General features: G+C 35.3%; 1 protein-coding gene across 3 annotated transcripts in view; it reads left to right on the forward strand.

Annotated features, from left to right (window-relative positions):
• Positions 1–25,741, forward strand: part of ppfia2 (PTPRF interacting protein alpha 2) — a 167,832-nt gene that overhangs the window by 101,769 nt on the left and 40,322 nt on the right. For all 3 annotated transcript variants that reach the window (XR_009815213.1, XM_061959630.1, XM_061959631.1), the window contains 6 exons: positions 1,042–1,143; positions 1,253–1,417; positions 9,905–9,979; positions 12,142–12,252; positions 13,935–14,156; positions 22,217–22,363. Coding sequence is in view for 2 of the 3 variants with exons in the window: in XM_061959630.1 (XP_061815614.1) it covers positions 1,042–1,143; positions 1,253–1,417; positions 9,905–9,979; positions 12,142–12,252; positions 13,935–14,156; positions 22,217–22,363 (822 nt within the window). In the remaining variant the exon portion in view is untranslated. The remainder of the gene's footprint in view (positions 1–1,041; positions 1,144–1,252; positions 1,418–9,904; positions 9,980–12,141; positions 12,253–13,934; positions 14,157–22,216; positions 22,364–25,741) is intronic.

The raw sequence follows: 25,741 nt of genomic DNA on the forward strand, positions 1-25,741 counted from the left end.
GATGTGGAGGAGCAGCGGCTTTACTTTGAGCTCTCCCCGGATGACAGAGCTTCTCACCCTATCTCTAAGGGAGAGCCCCGCCACCCGGCGGAGGAAACTCATTTCGGCCGCTTGTACCCGTGATCTTGTCCTTTCGGTCATAACCCAAAGCTCATGACCATAGGTGAGGATGGGAACGTAGATCGACCGGTAAATTGAGAGCTTTGCCTTCCGGCTCAGCTCCTTCTTCACCACAACGGATCGATACAGCGTCCGCATTACTGAAGACGCCGCACCGATCCGCCTGTCGATCTCACGATCCACTCTTCCCTCACTCGTGAACAAGACTCCGAGGTACTTGAACTCCTCCACTTGGGGCAAGATCTCCTCCCCAGCCCGGAGATGACACTCCACCCTTTTCCGGGCGAGAACCATGGACTCGGACTTGGAGGTGCTGATTCTCATCCCAGTCGCTTCACACTCAGCTGCGAACCGATCCAGTGAGAGCTGAAGATCCTGGCTAGATGAAGCCATCAGGACCACATCATCTGCAAAAAGCAGAGACCTAATCCTGCAGCCACCAAACCGAATCCCCTCAACGCCTTGACTGCGCCTAGAAATTCTGTCCATAAAAGTTATGAACAGAATCGGTGACAAAGGGCAGCCTTGGCGGAGTCCAACCCTCACCGGAAACGTGTCCGACTTACTGCCGGCAATGCGAACCAAGCTCTGACACTGATCATACAGGGAGCGGACCGCCACAATCAGACAGTCCGAAACCCCATATTCTCTGAGCACTCCCCACAGGACTTCCCGAGGGACACGGTCGAATGCCTTCTCCAAGTCCACAAAGCACATGTAGACCTTCTCCATCCTTCTCCATCTTTCCCCCATCTTTTTCCATTTTCAATCCTTTTTTAAAAATGCTCCTGGGAGCCACTAGGGCGGCGCTAAAGAGCCGCGGGTTGCTGAACCCCGGTTTAGAAGATTAGTCCTTAAATTCCTTAAATGTCCTTAAAGTACATGGCAGTGTTATAACATGTTTGTTTTTTTCCATGGCAGGAGTTTGCGGCCCTCACAAAGGAGCTGAACGCCTGCAGGGAGCAGCTGCTGGAGAAGGAGGAGGAGATCTCCGAGCTAAAGGCCGAGAGGAACAACACCAGGGTGAGCGCCGCCCATGTTAGCTCAGCTTAATTTTCATGCTAATTAGCTTAGGCGAGAACAGCACAATCCTCCGACTCCCGTGATTGCAGCGATGTGATTTTTATCGTAGCTGCTGTTGGAGCATCTGGAGTGTCTGGTGTCGCGACACGAGCGTTCTCTGCGCATGACGGTGGTCAAGAGGCAGGCCCAGTCGCCCTCTGGGGTCTCCAGTGAGGTGGAGGTCCTCAAAGCCCTCAAGTCCTTGTTTGAGCATCACAAAGCCCTTGACGAGAAGGTACAAACACACTTTTCAACTCCCCCCTTAGAGAAAGCTCTTTAATCCCCAAAAACATTCTAATTAGTTGGAGTAACACCATTTTGATCAAATAGTGGTAACAACTTTATGAATTTGCATTTGTTTTATCCAAAAACTGTGATACTCCATAGCAAACAGAAGTGAACTTTCTTCAACACCTATTCCATTCATACTTGCCAACCCTCCCGATTTTCCCGGGAGACTCCCGAATTTCAGTGCCTCTCCCGGGGCAACCATTCTCCCGAATTTCTCCCGATTTCCACCCGGACACCAATATTGGGGGCGTGCCTTAAAGGCACTGCCTTTAGCGTCCTCTCTCACCTGAAAAGGAGACGATTATATAGGTTTATCTATAACCCATAAAGTAGGCAGGCACGGAGCTATTTCTCAGCGTGTGTTTATTCCAGCCGGCACGTTAATACACTGACACACAACATCCGGATTCCCATCATGCATTGCTTCAAAACTACGGCAAGTAGTAATGTCCAAAAACATAACAGAGACGAAGCAGAGGAACGAAGAAGAGACATGGCGTCGACGAGTAAGAAGAAGAAGTACGCTAGCAAGTTCCAAAATGATTGGAAAAAATAATTTCATTTCATCCAGAACAGCTGGAAGGGGAAGGGGTATGCTGCCTGCACATTTTGTAGATCAGACTTCTGCATTGAACACGATGGCCGAACGGATATACTCATTCATGAACAGATTATTTATATAATACAGTATACAGTATAATACAGTTTATATCTTTTTTTTCTATCTCCCGAATTCGGAGGTCTCAAGGTTGGCAAGTATGATTCCATTTAAAGGCCTACTGAAATGTGATTTTCTTATTTAAACGGGGATAGCAGGTCCATTCTATGTGTCATACTTGATCATTTCGCGATATTGCCATATTTTTGCTGAAAGGATTTAGTAGAGAACATCGACGATAAAGTTTGCAACTTTTGGTTGCTGATAAAAAAGCCTTGCCTGTACCGGAAGTAGCAGACGAGTCGTGTGACGTCACAGGTTGTGGAGCTCCTCACATCTGCAGATTGTTTACAATCATGGCCACCAGCAGCAAGAGCGATTCGGACCGAGAAAGCGACGATTTCCCCATTAATTTGAGCGAGGATGAAAGATTTGTGGATGAGGAAAGTGAGAGTGTATTTAAAAAAACACCAATTTGATCGACACCAGTTTTATTTCAAAACTGTTTTTGTGTATAGCTAGCTGTTGTTAGCTTTCTTAATTTGCAGGCTAATGCTAGTTTGGACCAACGGCTAATATTAGTGTCGTCCCAAAATATTTTGTAATTTCATGGATTCCCACTCGTTTTTTTTTTCTCCATTATGATGGTTTACCTCAAGCTTTACTAAAAAAAATGTGGATTTTTTCTATTTAAAAAAACACCAATTTGATCTACACCAGTTTTATTTCAAAACTGTTTTTGTGTATAGCTAGCTGTTGTTAGCTTTCTTAATTTGCAGGCTAATGCTAGTTTGGACCAACGGCTAATATTAGTTTCGTCCCAAAATATTTTGTAATTTCATGGATTCCCACTCTGTTTTTTCATTATGATGGTTTACCTCAAGCTTTACCAAATAATTTGGACTTTTTTTCTATTTAAACAAAAAACATAATTTGATGAACACCAGTTTTATTTCAAAACTGTTTTTGTTTATAGCTAGCTGTTGTTAGCGTTCTTAATTTGCTGGCTAATGCTAGTTTGGACTAACAGCTAATGTTAGTTTTGTCCCAAAATATTTTGTCATTTCATGGATTCCCACTCGTTTTTTTTCCATTATGATGGTTTACCTCAAGCTTTACTAAAAAAAATGTGGATTTTTTTCTATTTAAAAAAACACCAATTTGATCTACACCAGTTTTATTTCAAAACTGTTTTTGTGTATAGCTAGCTGTTGTTAGCTTTCTTAATTTGCAGGCTAATGCTAGTTTGGACCAACGGCTAATATTAGTTTCGTCCCAAAATATTTTGTAATTTCATGGATTCCCACTCGTTTTTTTTTTCTCCATTATGATGGTTTACCTCAAGCTTTACTAAAAAAAATGTGGATTTTTTCTATTTAAAAAAACACCAATTTGATCTACACCAGTTTTATTTCAAAACTGTTTTTGTGTATAGCTAGCTGTTGTTAGCTTTCTTAATTTGCAGGCTAATGCTAGTTTGGACCAACGGCTAATATTAGTTTCGTCCCAAAATATTTTGTAATTTCATGGATTCCCACTCTGTTTTTTCATTATGATGGTTTACCTCAAGCTTTACCAAATAATTTGGACTTTTTTTCTATTTAAACAAAAAACATAATTTGATGAACACCAGTTTTATTTCAAAACTGTTTTTGTTTATAGCTAGCTGTTGTTAGCGTTCTTAATTTGCTGGCTAATGCTAGTTTGGACTAACAGCTAATGTTAGTTTTGTCCCAAAATATTTTGTCATTTCATGGATTCCCACTCGTTTTTTTTCCATTATGATGGTTTACCTCAAGCTTTACTAAAAAAAATGTGGATTTTTTTCTATTTAAAAAAACACCAATTTGATCTACACCAGTTTTATTTCAAAACTGTTTTTGTGTATAGCTAGCTGTTGTTAGCTTTCTTAATTTGCAGGCTAATGCTAGTTTGGACCAACGGCTAATATTAGTTTCGTCCCAAAATATTTTGTAATTTCATGGATTCCCACTCTGTTGTTTTTTCATTATGATGGTTTACCTCAAGCTTTACCAAAAAATTTGGATTTTTTTTCTATTTAAACAAAAAACATAATTTGATGAACACCAGTTTTATTTCAAAACTGTTTTTGTTTATAGCTAGCTGTTGTTAGCGTTCTTAATTTGCTGGCTAATGCTAGTTTGGACTAACAGCTAATGTTAGTTTTGTCCCAAAATATTTTGTCATTTCATGGATTCCCACTCTTTTTTTTTTTTTCCATTATGATGGTTTACCTCAAGCTTTACTAAAAAAAATGTGGATTTTTTCTATTTAAAAAAACACCACTTTGATCTACACCAGTTTTATTTCAAAACTGTTTTTGTGTATAGCTAGCTGTTGTTAGCTTTCTAATTTGCAGGCTAATGCTAGTTTGGACCAACGGCTAATATAAGTTTCGTCCCAAAATATTTTGTAATTTCATGGATTCCCACTCTGTTGTTTTTTCATTATGATGGTTTACCTCAAGCTTTACCAAATAATTTGGACTTTTTTTCTATTTAAACAAAAAACATAATTTGATGAACACCAGTTTTATTTCAAAACTGTTTTTGTGTATAGCTAGCTGTTGTTAGCTTTCTTAATTTGCAGGCTAATGCTAGTTTGGACCAACGGCTAATATTAGTTTTGTCCCAAAATATTTTGTAATTTCATGGATTCCCACTCTGTTGTTTTTTCATTATGATGGTTTACCTAAAGCTTTACCAAAAAATTTGGATTTTTTTTTTCTATTTAAACAAAAAACATAATTTGATGAACACCAGTTTTATTTCAAAACTGTTTTTGTTTATAGCTAGCTGTTGTTAGCGTTCTTAATTTGCTGGCTAATGCTAGTTTGGACTAACAGCTAATGTTAGTTTTGTCCCAAAATATTTTGTCATTTCATGGATTCCCACTCTTTTTTTTTTTTCCATTATGATGGTTTACCTCAAGCTTTACTAAAAAAAATGTGGATTTTTTTCTATTTAAAAAAACACCAATTTGATCTACACCAGTTTTATTTCAAAACTGTTTTTGTGTATAGCTAGCTGTTGTTAGCTTTCTTAATTTGCAGGCTAATGCTAGTTTGGACCAACGGCTAATATTAGTTTCGTCCCAAAATATTTTGTAATTTCATGGATTCCCACTCAGTTGTTTTTTCATTATGATGGTTTACCTCAAGCTTTACCAAATAATTTGGACTTTTTTTCTATTTAAACAAAAAACATAATTTGATGAACACCAGTTTTATTTCAAAACTGTTTTTGTTTATAGCTAGCTGTTGTTAGCGTTCTTAATTTGCTGGCTAATGCTAGTTTGGACTAACAGCTAATGTTAGTTTTGTCCCAAAATATTTTGTCATTTCATGGATTCCCACTCGTTTTTTTTCCATTATGATGGTTTACCTCAAGCTTTACTAAAAAAAATGTGGATTTTTTTCTATTTAAAAAAACACCAATTTGATCTACACCAGTTTTATTTCAAAACTGTTTTTGTGTATAGCTAGCTGTTGTTAGCTTTCTTAATTTGCAGGCTAATGCTAGTTTGGACCAACGGCTAATATAAGTTTTGTCCCAAAATATTTTGTAATTTCATGGATTCCCACTCTGTTGTTTTTTCATTATGATGGTTTACCTCAAGCTTTACCAAATAATTTGGACTTTTTTTCTATTTAAACAAAAAACATACGTAATTTGATGAACACCAGTTTTATTTCAAAACTGTTTTTGTGTATAGCTAGCTGTTGTTAGCTTTCTTAATTTGCAGGCTAATGCCAGTTTGGACCAACGGCTAATATTAGTTTCGTCCCAAAATATTTTGTAATTTCATGGATTCCCACTCTGTTGTTTTTTCATTATGATGGTTTACCTCAAGCTTTACCAAAAAAATTTGGATTTTTTTTCTATTTAAACAAAAAACATAATTTGATGAACACCAGTTTTATTTCAAAACTGTTTTTGTTTATAGCTAGCTGTTGTTAGCTTTCTTAATTTGCAGGCTAATGCTAGTTTGGACCAACGGCTAATATAAGTTTCGTCCCAAAATATTTTGTAATTTCATGGATTCCCACTCTGTTGTTTTTTCATTATGATGGTTTACCTCAAGCTTTACCAAATAATTTGGACTTTTTTTCTATTTAAACAAAAAACATAATTTGATGAACACCAGTTTTATTTCAAAACTGTTTTTGTGTATAGCTAGCTGTTGTTAGCTTTCTTAATTTGCAGGCTAATGCTAGTTTGGACCAACGGCTAATATTAGTTTCGTCCCAAAATATTTTGTAATTTCATGGATTCCCACTCTGTTGTTTTTTCATTATGATGGTTTACCTCAAGCTTTACCAAAAAAATTTGGATTTTTTTTCTATTCAAACAAAAAACATAATTTGATGAACACCAGTTTTATTTCAAAACTGTTTTTGTTTATAGCTAGCTGTTGTTAGCGTTCTTAATTTGCTGGCTAATGCTAGTTTGGACTAACAGCTAATGTTAGTTTTGTCCCAAAATATTTTGTCATTTCATGGATTCCCACTCGTTTTTTTTTTTTCCATTATGATGGTTTACCTCAAGCTTTACTAAAAAAAATGTGGATTTTTTCTATTTAAAAAAACACCAATTTGATCTACACCAGTTTTATTTCAAAACTGTTTTTGTGTATAGCTAGCTGTTGTTAGCTTTCTTAATTTGCAGGCTAATGCTAGTTTGGACCAACGGCTAATATTAGTTTCGTCCCAAAATAGTTTGTAATTTCATGGATTCCCACTCTGTTGTTTTTTCATTATGATGGTTTACCTCAAGCTTTACCAAAAAAGGTTGATTTTTTTTCTATTTAAAAAAACAAAACATAATTTGATGAATACCAGTTTTATTTCAAAACTGTTTTTGTTTATAACTAGCTGCTGTTAGCGTTCTTAATTTGCTGGCTAATGCTAGTTTGGACTAACAGCTAATGTTAGTTTTGTCCCAAAATATTTTGTAATTTCATGGATTCCCACTCGTTTTTTTTTCCATTATGATGGTTTACCTCAAGCTTTACCAAAAAATTTTTGAATTTTTCTATTTAAAAAAAAAAAACATAATTTGATGAACACCAGTTTTCTTTCAAAACGGTTTTTGTTTATAGCTAGCTGTTGTTAGTGTTCTTAATTTGCTGGCTAATGCTAGTTTGGACCAACAGCTAATGTTCGTTTCGTCCCAATATATTTTGTCATTTCATGGATTCCCACTCGTTTTTTTTCCATTATGATGGTTTACCTCAAGCTTTACTAAAAAAAAATGTGGATTTTTTCTATTTAAAAAAACACCAATTTGATCCACACCAGTTTTATTTCAAAACTGTTTTTGTGTATAGCTAGCTGTTGTTAGCTTTCTTAATTTGCAGGCTAATGCTAGTTTGGACCAACGGCTAATATAAGTTTCGTCCCAAAATATTTTGTAATTTCATGGATTCCCACTCGTTTTTTTTTTTCCATTATGATGGTTTACCTCAAGCTTTACCAAAAAATGTTGATTTTTTTTCTATTAAAAAAAAAAAACTTAATTTGATGAATACCAGTTTTATTTCAAAACTGTTTTTGTTTATAGCTAGCTGCTGTTAGCGTTCTTAATTTGCTGGCTAATGCTAGTTTGGACTAACAGCTAATGTTAGTTTTGTCCCAAAATATTTTGTCATTTCATGGATTCCCACTCGTTTTTTTTTCCATTATGATGGTTTACCTTAAGCTTTACTAAAAAAAATGTGGATTTTTTCTATTTAAAAAAACACCAATTTGATCTACACCAGTTTTATTTCAAAACTGTTTTTGTGTATAGCTAGCTGTTGTTAGCTTTCTTAATTTGCAGGCTAATGCTAGTTTGGACCAACAGCTAATATTAGTTTCGTCCCAAAATATTTTGTAATTTCATGGATTCCCACTCTGTTGTTTTTTCATTATGATGGTTTACCTCAAGCTTTACCAAAAAATGTTGATTTTTTTTCTATTAAAAAAAAAAACATAATTTGATGAATACCAGTTTTATTTCAAAACTGTTTTTGTGTATAGCTAGCTGTTGTTAGATTCCCACTCTTTTTTTTTTTTCCATTATGATGGTTTACCTCAAGCTTTACTAAAAAAAATGTGGATTTTTTTCTATTTAAAAAAACACCAATTTGATCTACACCAGTTTTATTTCAAAACTGTTTTTGTGTATAGCTAGCTGTTGTTAGCTTTCTTAATTTGTAGGCTAATGCTAGTTTGGACCAACGGCTAATATTAGTTTCGTACCAAAATATTTTGTAATTTCATGGATTCCAATCTGTTGTTTTTTCATTATGATGGTTTACCTCAAGCTTTACCAAAAAATGTTGATTTTTTTTCTATTAAAAAAAAAAACATAATTTGATGAATACCAGTTTTATTTCAAAACTGTTTTTGTGTATAGCTAGCTGTTGTTAGATTCCCACTCTTTTTTTTTTTTCCATTATGATGGTTTACCTCAAGCTTTACTAAAAAAAATGTGGATTTTTTTCTATTTAAAAAAACACCAATTTGATCTACACCAGTTTTATTTCAAAACTGTTTTTGTGTATAGCTAGCTGTTGTTAGCTTTCTTAATTTGCAGGCTAATGCTAGTTTGGACCAACGGCTAATATTAGTTTCGTCCCAAAATATTTTGTAATTTCATGGATTCCCACTCTGTTGTTTTTTCATTATGATGGTTTACCTCAAGCTTTACCAAAAAATGTGGATTTTTTTTCTATTTAAACAAAAAACATAATTTGATGAACACCAGTTTTATTTCAAAACTGTTTTTGTTTATAGCTAGCTGTTGTTAGCGTTCTTAATTTGCTGGCTAATGCTAGTTTGGACTAACAGCTAATGTTAGTTTTGTCCCAAAATATTTTGTCATTTCATGGATTCCCACTCGGTTTTTTTTTCCATTATGATGGTTTACCTCAAGCTTTACTAAAAAAATGTGGATTTTTTCTATTTAAAAAAACACCAATTTGATCTACACCAGTTTTATTTCAAAACTGTTTTTGTGTATAGCTAGCTGTTGTTAGCTTTCTTAATTTGCAGGCTAATGCTAGTTTGGACCAACGGCTAATATTAGTTTCGTCCCAAAATATTTTGTAATTTCATGGATTCCCACTCTGTTTTTTCATTATGATGGTTTACCTCAAGCTTTACCAAAAAATTTGGATTTTTTTTTCTATTTAAACAAAAAACATAATTTGATGAACACCAGTTTAATTTCAAAACTGTTTTTGTTTATAGCTAGCTGTTGTTAGCGTTCTTAATTTGCTGGCTAATGCTAGTTTGGACTAACAGCTAATGTTAGTTTTGTCCCAAAATATTTTGTCATTTCATGGATTCCCACTCGTTTTTTTTTTCCATTATGATGGTTTACCTCAAGCTTTACTAAAAAAATGTGGATTTTTTCTATTTAAAAAAACACCAATTTGATCTACACCAGTTTTATTTCAAAACTGTTTTTGTGTATAGCTAGCTGTTGTTAGCTTTCTTAATTTGCAGGCTAATGCTAGTTTGGACCAACGGCTAATATTAGTTTCGTCCCAAAATATTTTGTAATTTCATGGATTCCTTAACTTTAACTTAACTTAATTCCCACTTGTTTTTTTTGTTTTTTTTATGTTTTATTGTAATTTAGCCATTACTAAAGCTAGCAATAGTCAGCACATTTAATTAGCTTTAGCCATGAAAATAAACATGTTTGTTTGTTTGTTTGTTTGTTTGTTTGTTTGTTTGTTTGTTTGTTTGTTTGTTTGTTTGAGGTGAGGGAGCGACTGCGGGTGTCATTGGAGAGGGTGTCTGTCTTGGAGGAGGAGCTTACAGCAGCCAATCAGGAGGTAAGAGACTGTTAAGTCGGACCTAAAGTCCTTGACGGGCATGTCAGTGGAGGACCGAAGGTTTGACAGTCCATTAGTGGTGTTGGGGAGGGGGGTCAAATACTTAACAGTACGCCTGTCAGTCTCAGACTGACGACCCGCTGGACCTTGGCGGCGTTTCAGGAAATAGACACATCCACACCTCAGATGCTTGGGCGCTAAATTGATTTGTGACGGCGACAAAGACAAGAAAAGGCTTTGCCTGCGTGTCCACCTGCAGGACCTGAAGACCAGACATGAAAGAGACACTGCAATTCACAGATTAATTCATCGTGTCATGTTGGCGTCCTTTCATCTTCAGCATGAATGATGATGAAGATGATGCTCAGACGCGACCAGACCTCGTTACGCCTTCGTTAGAAATAATCAACATCTGTCTTTATAAGCTTATTCGACACATAAACACGTATACAATTGTTATACATTACGTTATTATTGTTATTTTTCATCTTATGTCAAGCCGTCACTCTGTCCATCAAGTAAACTACTTTGCTACTATTACTTTATAACCATAAACTATTATTCCTATTTACCAGATCAGTGTTTCTTAACAATAACAATGTTTACAGCTAAAAAAATAATCTGTTGTTTAGCTATGGTCTATATGGGCCGCAGCGGTACTCAGTTGTAGTACACTCTTTCACCACTTGTGGCAGTAATGGCAATCACATACAAACATAAGAAGTCTGAAGCTGAAGTCATACAGAAGTTTCTCAAGTGCAAAAAAATTGACTAAAGTGGGGAAGATGTATTTTCATTATATTGACAATTTATTTAAGAAACATTTATATTATTACTATTTATTATTAATTTAGTGTATTCATTTTGGCACTGCCTAATTGTATGTACATTTATTTCCAATAAGTTTTTATGAGTCCCATCTTTTGCGGTATATTTGATTATTGTTTTTAAGTTTTTATTTTTTAGGTTTATCCTGTTAAACTGTAAGTAGATTAGATATAGTTATTGAATGAAATTAAAATCAAGATTACTCTTCATTAATTGTACTAGTTCACACTATTTAACTTTGTCGGACTTTCCAAATCTATTTAATTTTGATGGTATTTGCAATTCATTACATTTTAATATTAATTAATTAATTTTTTTATTTTATTATTTTAAATAGTTTTCATGCAATTGAGGATAACAAAATAATTTTTTTTTTCATGAATTAACTACTAATTAATGGCTGATTAATAATAATAATATTATATAATTATGTGTTTTTTATTGATTATTTTTAGAAAAGCACAGACATTTTCTAACAAACACAAAACGGTTGTCACTGTATTATATAATATTGTTGTATTTCATCGTTCTAAAGCAGTGGTCCCCAACCACTGGGCCGCGGACCCGGTGGTTAGGGACCACTGCTTTAGACCGATTGGTACCGGGCCGCACAAGAAATTTAAAAAAAATAAATACATAAATAGAAAAATATATATATTTATTTTTTTATTAAATCAACATAAAAAACACAATATATACATTATATATCAATATAGATCAATACAGTCTATACAGTGGGACAGATTTTCAAGCGTTGACCGGTCCGCAGCTACAAAAAGGTTGGGGACCACTGTTCTAAAGAACAGACCATACTTTGTTACTATTACTACTACACAACCATAAAATATATTTTTTATTTACACTATTTAACCTACTGTAGTTGGATTTTTCAATTCTATTTAGTTTTGATGGTATTTCCGATTCATTAGATTATATTATTAAATTTTTTTGTTGTTTGTTTCTCATTTCAATTGTGTGGCTTTGTTAATCCATTACGTTTTCATGCATTTTAGGAAAAATATAACATTTTAAGATAAAATAAGTAAAGTTCACATTTTCAAGCAAACCCTTACTGTTTGTCATTTTAAAGACTTATTCATATTTATGTAAAAAATGGTTCAACAAGAACTAAGAAGTCTTCAGTCTACCAACAGTTGAAAGAAGGGAGAAGAAAAGTACACAGCGACATATTTAGCAAAGTCACATGATGTGTTTAAATCAATGAATTTCCGCCACGTGCCACGTTAACATCATTAGAGTCACATGACTGCCCGTTGTTGGACTCGCATGCTAACTCGGTCATTCACGCCAGCGTGTGCGCCCTCTTGCTGCAGATCGTGGCCTTACGTGAGCAGAATGCTCACATCCAGAGGAAGGTGGCGTCGGGCGACGGCGGCGACGACATCCTGGAGGGCGGCGAAGCTCAGCAGAAGGTCCATGGAAAGGTGAGTATATTGTACTACTATGTGTATACTATAAATACTGGTATATACTCTACATCAAGTGTGTCCAAACATTTTCCCTGATGGACGCACACGGAAAAATCAAAGCATGCGGGGCCATTTTCAAAACCAATATAATATAGGGATTTTTTTTTTTTTAACAACAGGCTCCCCTAAAGTTTGGTGCCTAGGGACCAGGAAGGGTCTTAATCATAAAAATGTTAAAGATAAGTCGTAATCAAAAGTTGTTTTTGTTTTTTGTATTCAACGCTTAAATCCCTGAATCAACTTCAGGTCTATCTGTCAATATAATTTTTTTTTTTTTAATATATATTCTGTGACTTTTTGTCAAAACCCTGTTTTTATGGCAAAAACACAAAATACGCAATATTTTCGAGGACTGCGAATCATTGGACACCACACGATTTGATTAGATTCTTGCGGGTAAAGATTCTCGATTCAAAATCTATACTTTTTGAATAACATTGGATGCCAGTTCTATGATGAATTCTTCCATAAAAGAAACAGCTCTAAAGTAAATCTGTACAGAAAATTTACATCAAAAATATGATTTGCTTGAGTGTACATACAAGACAGATTGAAAAAAAAAGCATATATTTTTTTCTTTTTTAATCCATTAAGAAACGTTACCAATAAGAATCGCGATTAATGTTAAAATCGATTTTTTTTTTCACACCCATAATATTTTCCTTCAAAAAATGTTCAAAGTGGACTATTTGATGTGAAGTAATTAGAGCCTTAAATAGGTCAATAATTCATAACATTTAATTGATTAGTATTTCTTGAGCAATGACAGTTTTGTTTTTTTAAGTCCCGTTAAAATTATTGGGGAACCACAAGGACCCGACGCATAAAAGTGTTCAAAAATGTTAGTTGTTTTAACTTTCCAAGCTTGAGGTGGTTCTCAAACTTTTATTTACCAAGTACCACCTCAGAAAAAACGTGGCTCTCCAAGGACCACCATATTGACCCTACATTAAATTACAGCAGCGCAATAGGCCTAAGTATTCATTAAAAACAAGCCAGAGGTTTTATTTAACAAATGTATCTTTTTTTATTTTTGGCCACTGTAACATTACACACAGTTTGAACAGTAACACTGTGTTTGAAAATTCGGAAAATAAACCACTGTACTTTAATCGAGCGATTCTTTGGCGTACCACTAGATGGAGCCCACATAGTACCACAGTTTGAGAAGTACTGCTCTAGATCAACTTCAAATCTATCCGTCAATTATAAGTGTTTATTTGTTTTGTTTGTTTTATGTATTTTTCACAAAATATTCATTATTTCCCCAAAAATATTTTAAAGTGGAATTTCTGAAGTGAAGTAATTGGAGCCTTGAATAGGTCAATAATTCCTAACAACGCAGATTTTGATTCATTGTTGTTGTTTTTAACAATGGCTGCTATAAATAAAAAAAACAGCATGCATGGAAGCTGTGTGTTTTTTAGAGTCAACATTGCAACTTTTTCTCGTTACTTTTCACCTGTTTGCTCTTCTATTCCAACTTTGTTTATTCGGGTTTTTTTCCTAGTAGTATTTTTAGAATGTGCCACTGGACGTTGAAAAATTAGCCGCGGAACGCAAACGGCCCCCCGGGCCACACTTTGCACACCCCCTGCGCTACGTGCTAATGTCTACCCCCCCTCCCGTCCTCTCAGCGGCTGTCCAATGGCTCCCTGGAGTCGGCACGTGAGGCCAGCCAGGTGGTGGAGCTGCAGGACCTGCTGGAGAAGCAGAACTACGAGTTGGCCCAGATGAAGGAGCGCATGTCCTCGCTGTCGTCCCGCGTCTGCGAGGTGGAGCAGGAGCTGGAGACCGCTCGTAAGGACCTCATCAAGTCAGAGGAGATGAACAACAAGTACCAGCGGGACATCAAAGAGGTCAACATGACACACTTGCGTCCTTTCGTCCTTGAGTGTTGAAGAAATTGCCATTGAGCGTGTCATCAGTGGATCCAATCAGGAGTTGTTTTGCTCGGATTGCGTGGCGGGAAATGAATCTTGTTTCACGGACAGAACCAAAAACATGACAAACAAAAAGATACTTTTCTTAAGAACGACAAAGAAACTTTTTCCATCTCTTCTTTTTTCTATAATAATATCATGCATGCCACATGTAGCACAGTTAAATATGCAGATTACATATAGGGCTACAACTAACTACTAGTTTGATAGTCGACGAGTCATTGAACATTTTAGCGATTAGCCATCTAATTGTACACATATTCAGTGGATCTAATTTAGCCATCAGCTCTAAGATCCAGCTTGAAATATTTTGAGGAATGTGCTAAATAACAATAAGGATCACCACTTCATTCAAAAATATTTATGCATAGAGTTTTTTTTCCCGCCCGTTTGGTTGTTACAATAATAACTCAATTAAACTTTAGTCCATTTAAAAGCAAGGGCAGGCAAAATGTTGCTAAACACAAATACGTTTTGTACAAAATGTAAACTAACACCAAAGCTATCTAGCTTTCCCAAAATGAAAAGAGTATTTTGTGATGATGATGATGATGATAATGATGTTTAGAAAGATGCACCAAGGTAAAGTATATAGACAAAATTTAGCTGGTGGACTTGGGCTAAATTATATTTTAAGTCTATTTTTCACACAACTCCGTCTCTCTGTTGTTAACTAGCAAGTTAACAAGCTTACTACAATATTTTACAGAGAGTCGCAGACCGCACCCTCCAGATGTCCGACATGCCATACCCTTTAAAGAGGAACTGGGCAATCATTATGGAAAACAAGACAATGGATGTATTTTTTTTAATGCATTCTAACTTGTAAATTAACGTAAATTAAAGTGGAGCCAATGGTAGCCGCTTTATTCTGCCTATAAAGCCCTTAAAAAAACATCCAAAGACCTCCATCCATCCATCCATTTGCTACCAGGGTTCCAGGTTTGATTCCCGCTTTTGCCATCCTAGTCACTGCCTTTGTGTCCTTGGGCAAGACACTTTACCCAGCTGGTCCCAGTGCCACCCACATTTAAAAAAAAAAAATGTAACTTAGATATTGGGTTTTACTATGTAAAGCGCTTTGAGTCACTAGAGAAAAGCGCTATATAAATATAATTCACTTCACTTCACTTCACTACCGCTTGATCCCCTTTCGGGGTGCTGGAGCCTATCCCAGCTGCATTCTGGCGAAAGGTGGGGTACACCCTCTATTAAGGTTATATATACATGATGTAAGTATATATGTAATGTAGTAACAGGCACATTTATAATAACATTTAATATTTACATATTTTGATCATTTTAAGTAGAGATGTCCGATAATATCGGCCTGCCGATATTATCGGCCGATAAATGCGTTAAAATGTAATATCGGAAATTATCGGTATCGTTTTTTTATTATCGGTATCGTTGTTGTTGTTGTTTTTTTTATTACCGGTAAATCAACATAAAAAACACAAGATACACTTACAATTAGTGCACCAACCCAAAAAACCTTCCTCCCCCATTTACACTCATTCACACAAAAGGGTTGTTTCTTTCTGTTATTAATATTCTGGTTCCTACATTATATATCAATATATATCAATACAGTCTGCAAGGGATACAGTCCGTAAGCACACATGATTGTGCCTGCTGCTGGTCCACTAATAGTACTAACCTTTAACAGTTAATTTTACTCATTTTCATTAATTACTAGTTTCTATGTAACTGTTTTTATATTGTTTTACTTTCTTTTTTATTCAAGAAAATGTTTTTAATTTATTTATCTTATTTTATTTTATACATTTTTTTTTTAAGTACCTTATCTTCACCATACCTGGTTGTCCAAATTAGGCATAATAATGTGTTAATTCCACGACTGTATGTATCGGTTGATATTGGTATCGGTTGATATCGGTATCGGTAATTAAAGAGTTGGACAATATCGGAATATCAGATATCGGCAAAAAGCCATTATCGGACATCAATAATTTTAAGCATACGCTGTGCATTAATTTAAAACACTTTTTTTTCCAACATCACTGATTACTACAGTCATTGCCGACTTTATGAGAGCCAACAAACATAATAAAACATCACTTACTGTACAATGTCTGCTGTCATTAGGATGCCGACTGCTAGGATGTTGATATATTCCCATTTAGATGAAGAAGGGGGTGAAACTAAGCGTCTTTTCGTGTAGTTCTTGCCTTTCTGGGTCTAAATTGGCTGTCAAAAATGTACCAACTTGTCGGAATACGTCCTTATCCTTCTACTATCCAGGTGAGAGGCTGGATTATTTTGGCAAAGAAGACATGCTCACTAACACAGATTTAGACAGATTTGTGAACAATATTTGAGAGCAATAGGTCTTTTGTGTATACAGTAAAAGTTTTAGATCGTTGAAAGTAGAGATGTCCGATAATATCAGCCTGCCGATATTATCGGCCGATAAATGCTTTAAAATGTAATCTCGGAAATTATAGGTATCGTTTTTTTTATTATCGGTATCGTTTTTTTTATTTTTTTTTTTTTTTTTTTTTTTTTTTTAATTAAATCAACATAAAAAACACAAGATACACTTACAATTAGTGCACCAACCCAAAAAACCTCCCTCCCCCATTTACACTCATTCACACAAAAGGGTTGTTTCTTTCTGTTATTAATATTCTGGTTCCTACATTATATATCAATATATATCAATACAGTCTGCAAGGGATACAGTCCGTAAGCACACATGATTGTGCGTGCTGCTGGTCCACTAATACCGGTAGTACTAACCTTTAACAGTTAATTTGACTAATTTTCATTAATTACTAGTTTCAATGTAACTGTTTTTATATTGTTTTACTTTCTTTTTTATTCAAGAAAATGTTTTTAATTTATTTATCTTATTTTATTTTATACATTTTTTTTTTTAAGTACCTTATCTTCACCATACCTGGTTGTCCAAATTAGGCATAATAATGTGTTAATTCCACGACTGTATATATCGGTTGATATCGGTATCGGTAATTAAAGAGTTGGACAATATCGGAATATCGGATATCTGCAAAAAGCCATTATCGGACATCCCTAATTTTAAGCATGCTCTGTGCATTAATTTAAAAAACTTTTTTTTCAACATCACTGATTACTACAGTCATTGCCGACTTTATGAGAGCCAACAAACATAATAAAACATCACTTACTGTACAATGTCTGCTGTCATTAGGATGCCAACTGCTAGGATGTTGATATATTCCCATTTAGATAAAGAAGGGGGTGAAACTAAGCGTCTTTTCGTGTAGTTCTTGCCTTTCTGGGTCTAAATTGGCTGTCAAAAATGTACCAACTTGTCGAAATACGTCCTTATCCTATCCAGGTGAGAAGCTGGATTATCTTGGCAAAGAAGACATGCTCACTAACACAGATTTAGACAGATTTGTGAACAATATTTGAGAGCAATAGGTCTTTTGTGTATACAGTAAAAGTTTTAGATAGTTGAAAGTAGAGATGTCCGATAATATCGGCCTGCCGATATCATCGGCCGATAAATGCTTTAAAATGTAATCTCGGAAATTATTGGTATCGTTTTTTTTATTATCGGTATCGTTTTTTTTATTTTATTTTATTTTTTTATTTATTTTTTTTAAATCAACATAAACAACACAAGATACACTTACAATTAGTGCACCAACCCAAAAAACCTCCCTCCCCCATTTACACTCATTCACACAAAAGTGTTGTTTCTTTCTGTTATTAATATTCTGGTTCCTACATTATATATCAATATATATCAATACAGTCTGCAAGGGATACAGTCCGTAAGCACACATGATTGTGCGTGCTGCTGGTCCACTAATAGTACTAACCTTTAACAGTTAATTTGACTAATTTTCATTAATTACTAGTTTCAATGTAACTGTTTTTATATTGTTTTACTTTCTTTTTTATTCAAGAAAATGTTTTTAATTTATTTATCTTATTTTATTTTATACATTTTTTTTTTAAGTACCTTATCTTCACCATACCTGGTTGTCCAAATTAGGCATAATAATGTGTTAATTCCACGACTGTATATATCGGTTGATATTGGTATCGGTTGATATCGGTATCGGACAATATCGGAATATCAGATATCGGCAAAAAGCCATTATCGGACATCAATAATTTTAAGCATACGCTGTGCATTAATTTAAAACACTTTTTTTTTCAACATCACTGATTACTACAGTCATTGCCGACTTTATGAGAGCCAACAAACATAATAAAACATCACTTACTGTACAATGTCTGCTGTCATTAGGATGCCGACTGCTAGGATGTTGATATATTCCCATTTAGATGAAGAAGGGGGTGAAACTAAGCGTCTTTTCGTGTAGTTCTTGCCTTTCTGGGTCTAAATTGGCTGTCAAAAATGTACCAACTTGTCGGAATACGTCCTTATCCTTCTACTATCCAGGTGAGAGGCTGGATTATTTTGGCAAAGAAGACATGCTCACTAACACAGATTTAGACAGATTTGTGAACAATATTTGAGAGCAATAGGTCTTTTGTGCATACAGTAAAAGTTTTAGATCGTTGAAAGTAGAGATGTCCGATAATATCAGCCTGCCGATATTATCGGCCGATAAATGCTTTAAAATGTAATCTCGGAAATTATAGGTATCGTTTTTTTTATTATCGGTATCGTTTTTTTTATTTTAATTTTTTTTATTTTTTTTATTTTTTATTAAATCAACATAAAAAACACAAGATACACTTACAATTAGTGCACCAACCCAAAAAACCTCCCTCCCCCATTTACACTCATTCACACAAAAGTGTTGTTTCTTTCTGTTATTAATATTCTGGTTCCTACATTATATATCAATATATATCAATACAGTCTGCAAGGGATACAGTCCGTAAGCACACATGATTGTGCGTGCTGCTGGTCCACTAATAGTACTAACCTTTAACAGTTAATTTGACTAATTTTCATTAATTACTAGTTTCAATGTAACTGTTTTTATATTGTTTTACTTTATTTTTTATTCAAGAAAATGTTTTTAATTTATTTATCTTATTTTATTTTATAAATTTTTTTTTTAAGTACCTTATCTTCACCATACCTGGTTGTCCAAATTAGGCATAATAATGTGTTAATTCCACGACTGTATATATCGGTTGATATCGGTATCGGTAATTAAAGAGTTGGACAATATCGGAATATCGGATATCTGCAAAAAGCCATTATCGGACATCCCTAATTTTAAGCATGCTCTGTGCATTAATTTAAAAAACTTTTTTTTCAACATCACTGATTACTACAGTCATTGCCGACTTTATGAGAGCCAACAAACATAATAAAACATCACTTACTGTACAATGTCTGCTGTCATTAGGATGCCAACTGCTAGGATGTTGATATATTCCCATTTAGATAAAGAAGGGGGTGAAACTAAGCGTCTTTTCGTGTAGTTCTTGCCTTTCTGGGTCTAAATTGGCTGTCAAAAATGTACCAACTTGTCGGAATACGTCCTTATCCTTCTACTATCCAGGTGAGAGGCTGGATTATTTTGGCAAAGAAGACATGCTCACTAACACAGATTTAGACAGATTTGTGAACAATATTTGAGAGCAATAGGTCTTTTGTGTATACAGTAAAAGTTTTAGATCGTTGAAAGTAGAGATGTCCGATAATATCAGCCTGCCGATATTATCGGCCGATAAATGCTTTAAAATGTAATCTCGGAAATTATAGGTATCGTTTTTTTTATTATCGGTATCGTTTTTTTTATTTTTATTTTTTTTATTTTTTATTTTTTTTATTAAATCAACATAAAAAACACAAGATACACTTACAATTAGTGCACCAACCCAAAAAACCTCCCTCCCCCATTTACACTCATTCACACAAAAGGGTTGTTTCTTTCTGTTATTAATATTCTGGTTCCTACATTATATATCAATATATATCAATACAGTCTGCAAGGGATACAGTCCGTAAGCACACATGATTGTGCGTGCTGCTGGTCCACTAATAGTACTAACCTTTAACAGTCAATTTTACTCATTTTCATTAATTACTAGTTTCTATGTAACTGTTTTTATATTGTTTTACTTTCTTTTTTATTCAAAAAAATGTTTTTAATTTATTTATCTTATTTTATTTTATTAATTTTTTTAAAAGTACCTTATCTTCACCATACCTGGTTGTCCAAATTAGGCATAATAATGTGTTAATTCCACGACTGTATATATCGGTTGATATTGGTATCGGTTGATATCGGTATCGGACAATATCGGAATATCAGATATCGGCAAAAAGCCATTATCGGACATCAATAATTTTAAGCATACGCTGTGCATTAATTTAAAACACTTTTTTTTTCAACATCACTTATTACTACAGTCATTGCCGACTTTATGAGAGCCAACAAACATAATAAAACATCACTTACTGTACAATGTCTGCTGTCATTAGGATGCCGACTGCTAGGATGTTGATATATTCCCATTTAGATGAAGAAGGGGGTGAAACTAAGCGTCTTTTCGTGTAGTTCTTGCCTTTCTGGGTCTAAATTGGCTGTCAAAAATGTACCAATTTGTCGGAATACGTCCTTATCCTATCCAGGTGAGAGGCTGGATTATCTTGGCAAAGAAGACATGCTCACTAACGCAGATTTAGACAGATTTGTGAACAATATTTGAGAGCAATAGGTCTTTTGTGTGTACAGTAAAAGTTTTAGATAGTTGAAAGTAGAGATGTCCGATAATATCGGCCTGCCGATATCATCGGCCGATAAATGCTTTAAAATGTAATCTCGGAAATTATTGGTATCGTTTTTTTTTATTATCGGTATCGTTTTTTTTATTTTATTTTATTTTATTTATTTATTTTTTTAAATCAACATAAACAACACAAGATACACTTACAATTAGGGCACCAACCCAAAAACCCTCCCTGCCCCATTTACACTCATTCACACAAAAGGGTTGTTTCTTTCTGTTATTAATATTCTGGTTCCTACATTATATATCAATATATATCAATACAGTCTGCAAGGGATACAGTCCGTAAGCACACATGATTGTGCCTGCTGCTGGTCCACTAATAGTACTAACCTTTAACAGTTAATTTTACTAATTTTCATTAATTACTAGTTTCTATGTAACTGTTTTTATATTGTTTTACTTTCTTTTTTATTCAAGAAAATGTTTGTAATTAATTTATCTTATTTTATTTTATTATTATTTTTAAAAAGGACCTTATCTTCACCATACGTGGTTGTCCAAATTAGGCATAATAATGTGTTAATTCCACGACTGTATATATCGGTATCGGTTGATATCTGTATTGGTTGATATTGGTATCGGTAATTAAAGAGTTGGAATATCGGATATCGGCAAAAAGCCATTATCGGACATCCCTAGTTGAAAGACATGCACCTGGGGATAGGTTGATTGGTAACACTAAATTGGCCCTAGTGTGTGAATGTCAGTGTGAGTGTTGTCTGTGTATCTGTGTTGGCCCTACGATGAGGTGGCGACTTGTCCAGGGTGTACCCTGCCTACCCCCCAAATGCAGCTGAGATATGCTCCAGCACCCCCCGCGACCCTGAAAGGGACAAGCGGTAGAAAATGGATGGATGCATGGAGTTCAACTCATGAAAAATGGGAGCAAAAACAAAAGTGTCGCATTTATATTTGTATTCAGTATATCTACAAGTTAAAATGCATTAAAAAAAAATACATCTGCCGTCTTTCATAATGAACGATAGGCAACTTTTTTTTTTTTAATTGCAGTTCCCCTTTAAAAGCTGCCGCACCACAGACATACTGCTCATTAGCATTAAAGCTACGGACACACAAAACAACACATTCAAAGTCGGGCTTAGATTTTGAACACCACTACTAATACACTGTTGGGGCGCCTGAAAAGACCACAATGCGGGACAATTAATCCCTCTCTGACAGCGGGTAAGCGTTCCAAAACATGGTTGATGCTGACTGTGTGCCGTCTGCAGGCCATGTGCCAGAAGGAGGACATGGAGGAGCGCATCGTCACACTGGAGAAGCGCTACCTGAGCGCCCAGCGAGAGTCCACGTCGGTCCACGACATCAACGACAAGCTGGAGAACGAGCTGGCCAACAAGGAGGCCTTCCTCAGACAGGTCAGTGAAGCTTCCCCTGGAGTCCGATCACTCGTTGAGATGTCCTTAACTGTAAAGATGTCCCACGGTGATGAAGAACCCTCTAGACATCATGTCAGGAAAAAAGCAATTTTGGAGCTTCTTCGTCGAATAATTTATTTTCACCGTCTATCCCCAGCAGCAGCAGCTGCGCTCTTGATAGTTTTGCAACATGGAACACAAACAGGAGGATTGGGCAGACTAATATATTGGGGAACTGTACCAGACAACTTTATGTACACGCTCATATTCAATCTAGTCAACAGCGGAAGAGACAAACAATTCGGTTCACAGAGCACTTCGTATATACACGAGCGACAGGTGGCTGACAAAGTTGACTGATGGCCAACTATTAAAGAAACGTGTGTAAGAAGTAAGACTATGTAGAGATCTTGATCATATTTATCAGGGGTGTGGGAAAAAATCGATTCGAATTCAAATCGCCATTCTCACGTTGTACGATTCAGTATCAATTCTCATTTTTCAAAAATCTTTTCTTTTTTTTTTTAGTTATTTTAATATATTAATCAATCCAACAAAACAATACACAGCAATACCATAACAATGCAATCCAATTCCAAAACCAAACCCGACCCAGCAACACTCAGAACAGCAATAAACAGAGCAATTGAGGGGAGACACAAACACAATTCAAAAGTAGTGAAACAAAAATGAATATTATCAACAACAGTATCAATATTAGTTACCATTTCAACATAGCAGTGATTAATAATCCCTCATTGACATTATCATTAGACATTTATAAAAAAGAAAAAAGAACAATAGTGTCACAGTGGCTTACACTTGCATCGCATCTCATAAGCTTGACAACACACTGTGTCCAATATTTTCACAAAGATAAAATAAGTCGTATTTTTGGTTCATTTAATAGTTAAAACAAATTTACATTATTGCAATCAGTTGATAAAACATTGTCCTTTACAATTATAAAAGCTTTTTACAAAAATCTGCTACGCTGCTTGCATGTCAGCAGACTGGGATAGATCCTGCGGAAATCCTATGTATTGAATGAATAGAGAATTGTTTTGAATCAGAAAAATATCGTTTTTGAATTCAGAATCGTGTTGAATCGAAAAAAAAAAAAACGATTTATAATCGAATCGTAACCCCAGGAATCGATATTGAATCGAATCGTGGGACACCCGAAGATTCACAGCCCTAATATTTAGCTTATTCAGTGTTACCTCGGACTACGTGTTTGATTGGTTCTGTGGCAAAGCTCGTACCTCAACAAACCAAGTCATTGTCGCACATTGAAATTAATTACAATCAATTCACCGGTAGTCCAGGCTTGGCCCCCTCAAAACACCCCAATTTTTAGATAGGAAATATTGTATGAAAACAATACAATTGAATGTTTTACAGACAACCACAGTAGTTTTATAAAATATTATGATAATAATGTACAGTATTACGGAGATCAGACTTTTGCGGTATCTCGTCAAATACACAGTCAGTAGCCTCTCACATATTTTCATGGATAAATGTCCACCATTTAGATATTTTAGCCTTTAGGCTGGTGTTATCGACCCATTCTCCTTCAGTATGGGGCAGACTAGCACTGCTATGCTCTAATTGCTTCGCCAAGTAAGCTCAGTTATGTTTTTGATGATTTATTTCTTTAATTCAATGATTATCATCCACTTATTCTCAGCACTGTCCTTCTCACTCACTTTCTACCTTCCTGTGGTTGGAAAAACAAAGTTATATCCATATCTAGCTATAAGTTAATGCTCGAGAGTAAGACAGGATGTTTTGGTCGGATCTTACGGGTTTCAATGCGACATTCGCTACACTAACTAGAGGTGAGGAGGCTCGTAGCCTGAATTTTTGCTCACAATCTAGAGCATAACAATTATCCGAGAGACAGCTTGTTTCTCAAAAAAACAGTGGTACAGTACCACTGTATGTGTATATATGCCTATATGGCCTGCATATAGCTTTACCTTGTATTGTGAGTAACTTCTAGAGTTGGAGCTGATGATATCAGCTCCTCACGATGTAAAGAACGTGTGTCATCATTTGTGTGACCAGTCGAGCTGGAACAAGAAGACACCCGTTCATGTAATTAGCAGTGGAACCCCTGCAGCCTTTGTGCTGATGATGGAAACATGAATCAATGCTTCTTCAGGCTTCTTGGCACACTCGGGTCCAATGATGTCAGAACCAGCTGCCAGGCAGGACCCATTATGTGCTGAAATATTCCAAGCAGGAAATAAATCTGCTTATTCAAGGTCGATAGCTGGTGCTTAATAAGACGTGTTGTGTGGTGCTATTCTTGGATGGCACCGTGTCAGCATCCAGTCCTCCCACTCTAGATTCTAAGTTTACTTTTTAAGTCAGAAAAAAAAAAAGCTGGATTACTTTTCGAGGTTTTTAAATGTTCTGCTGTTAAACCTCCATAAAGCGCCGTGGGAATATTTAGCATCAATCTGCTAACGAATAAGTGAGGTTGTGCTTTGGGGGGGTCCCGGTGGGATTATATAGGCTTGCTTGTAAATTGTCAGATAGAAGCGCTCCAATGCAAGCAGTCCTGCAGTGCGCTTATTTGTCTAAACTTGTCTAAATATCCTCCAATTAGCACACAAGGTTGGTGTTTTGTTGTATTTAGTCATTTCCAAAATGTAATCATGGCAGAGTATAGGATACTAGGAGCTAGCAGCTACACAACAGCTAAGCACACAAACTACACATTCGTAATAAGTGTCCTTAATTGAACAATATTAGTCTAAAACGACACATTTGTTAATATAAACAAGTATCAAATAATTATAGTTGCATATTACCCACTCATAGAAAGTATTAGAAAGTGTCCAGTAACAAACCTGTCCGCATCATTCAACTTACTGTTTCATGAGCTTAACTTTATGAATAATTGTGATCACTAGGTGTCGCCAAAAAACAATTACCACTCCCTTTCAACTTTAAGGGGTTGTATTAGGATTTCCTGACTGTCTTCTCAGGATGCGCCGTTCAGTGGGTGGTCTTATTTATGTGGCTCCAATTCGATAGCGTCTTCTCCCCGTCATTTTCGTTGTAGTTTTTCGCGATTCAATAGCAAGTCCACTGAGAGATATACGTTGGAAACATACGCTACTTTGTTTTAGAAAAGGCAATCGGAGGAAGCACGTGTATGTACCAGCCAATGTGCCCCACAACAAGAAGATAGAGAAAAATCATATATGGAAAGTTCGCTTGTAGCACACTTAGGAAAAACGTCACCAATTGTGCAAATTCCAAACGGCTTGTTTCCCGGAAGTATGAAGGAAGGCAATATTGTTTTATGAATATCTTTGCAGTGCCTCCAAGGTTTGATTTTAAATGTTCAGGACTTATGCA

Source organism: Nerophis lumbriciformis, linkage group LG05, assembly GCF_033978685.3.
Source record: "Nerophis lumbriciformis linkage group LG05, RoL_Nlum_v2.1, whole genome shotgun sequence".
Taxonomy (NCBI): Eukaryota; Metazoa; Chordata; class Actinopteri; order Syngnathiformes; family Syngnathidae; genus Nerophis; species Nerophis lumbriciformis.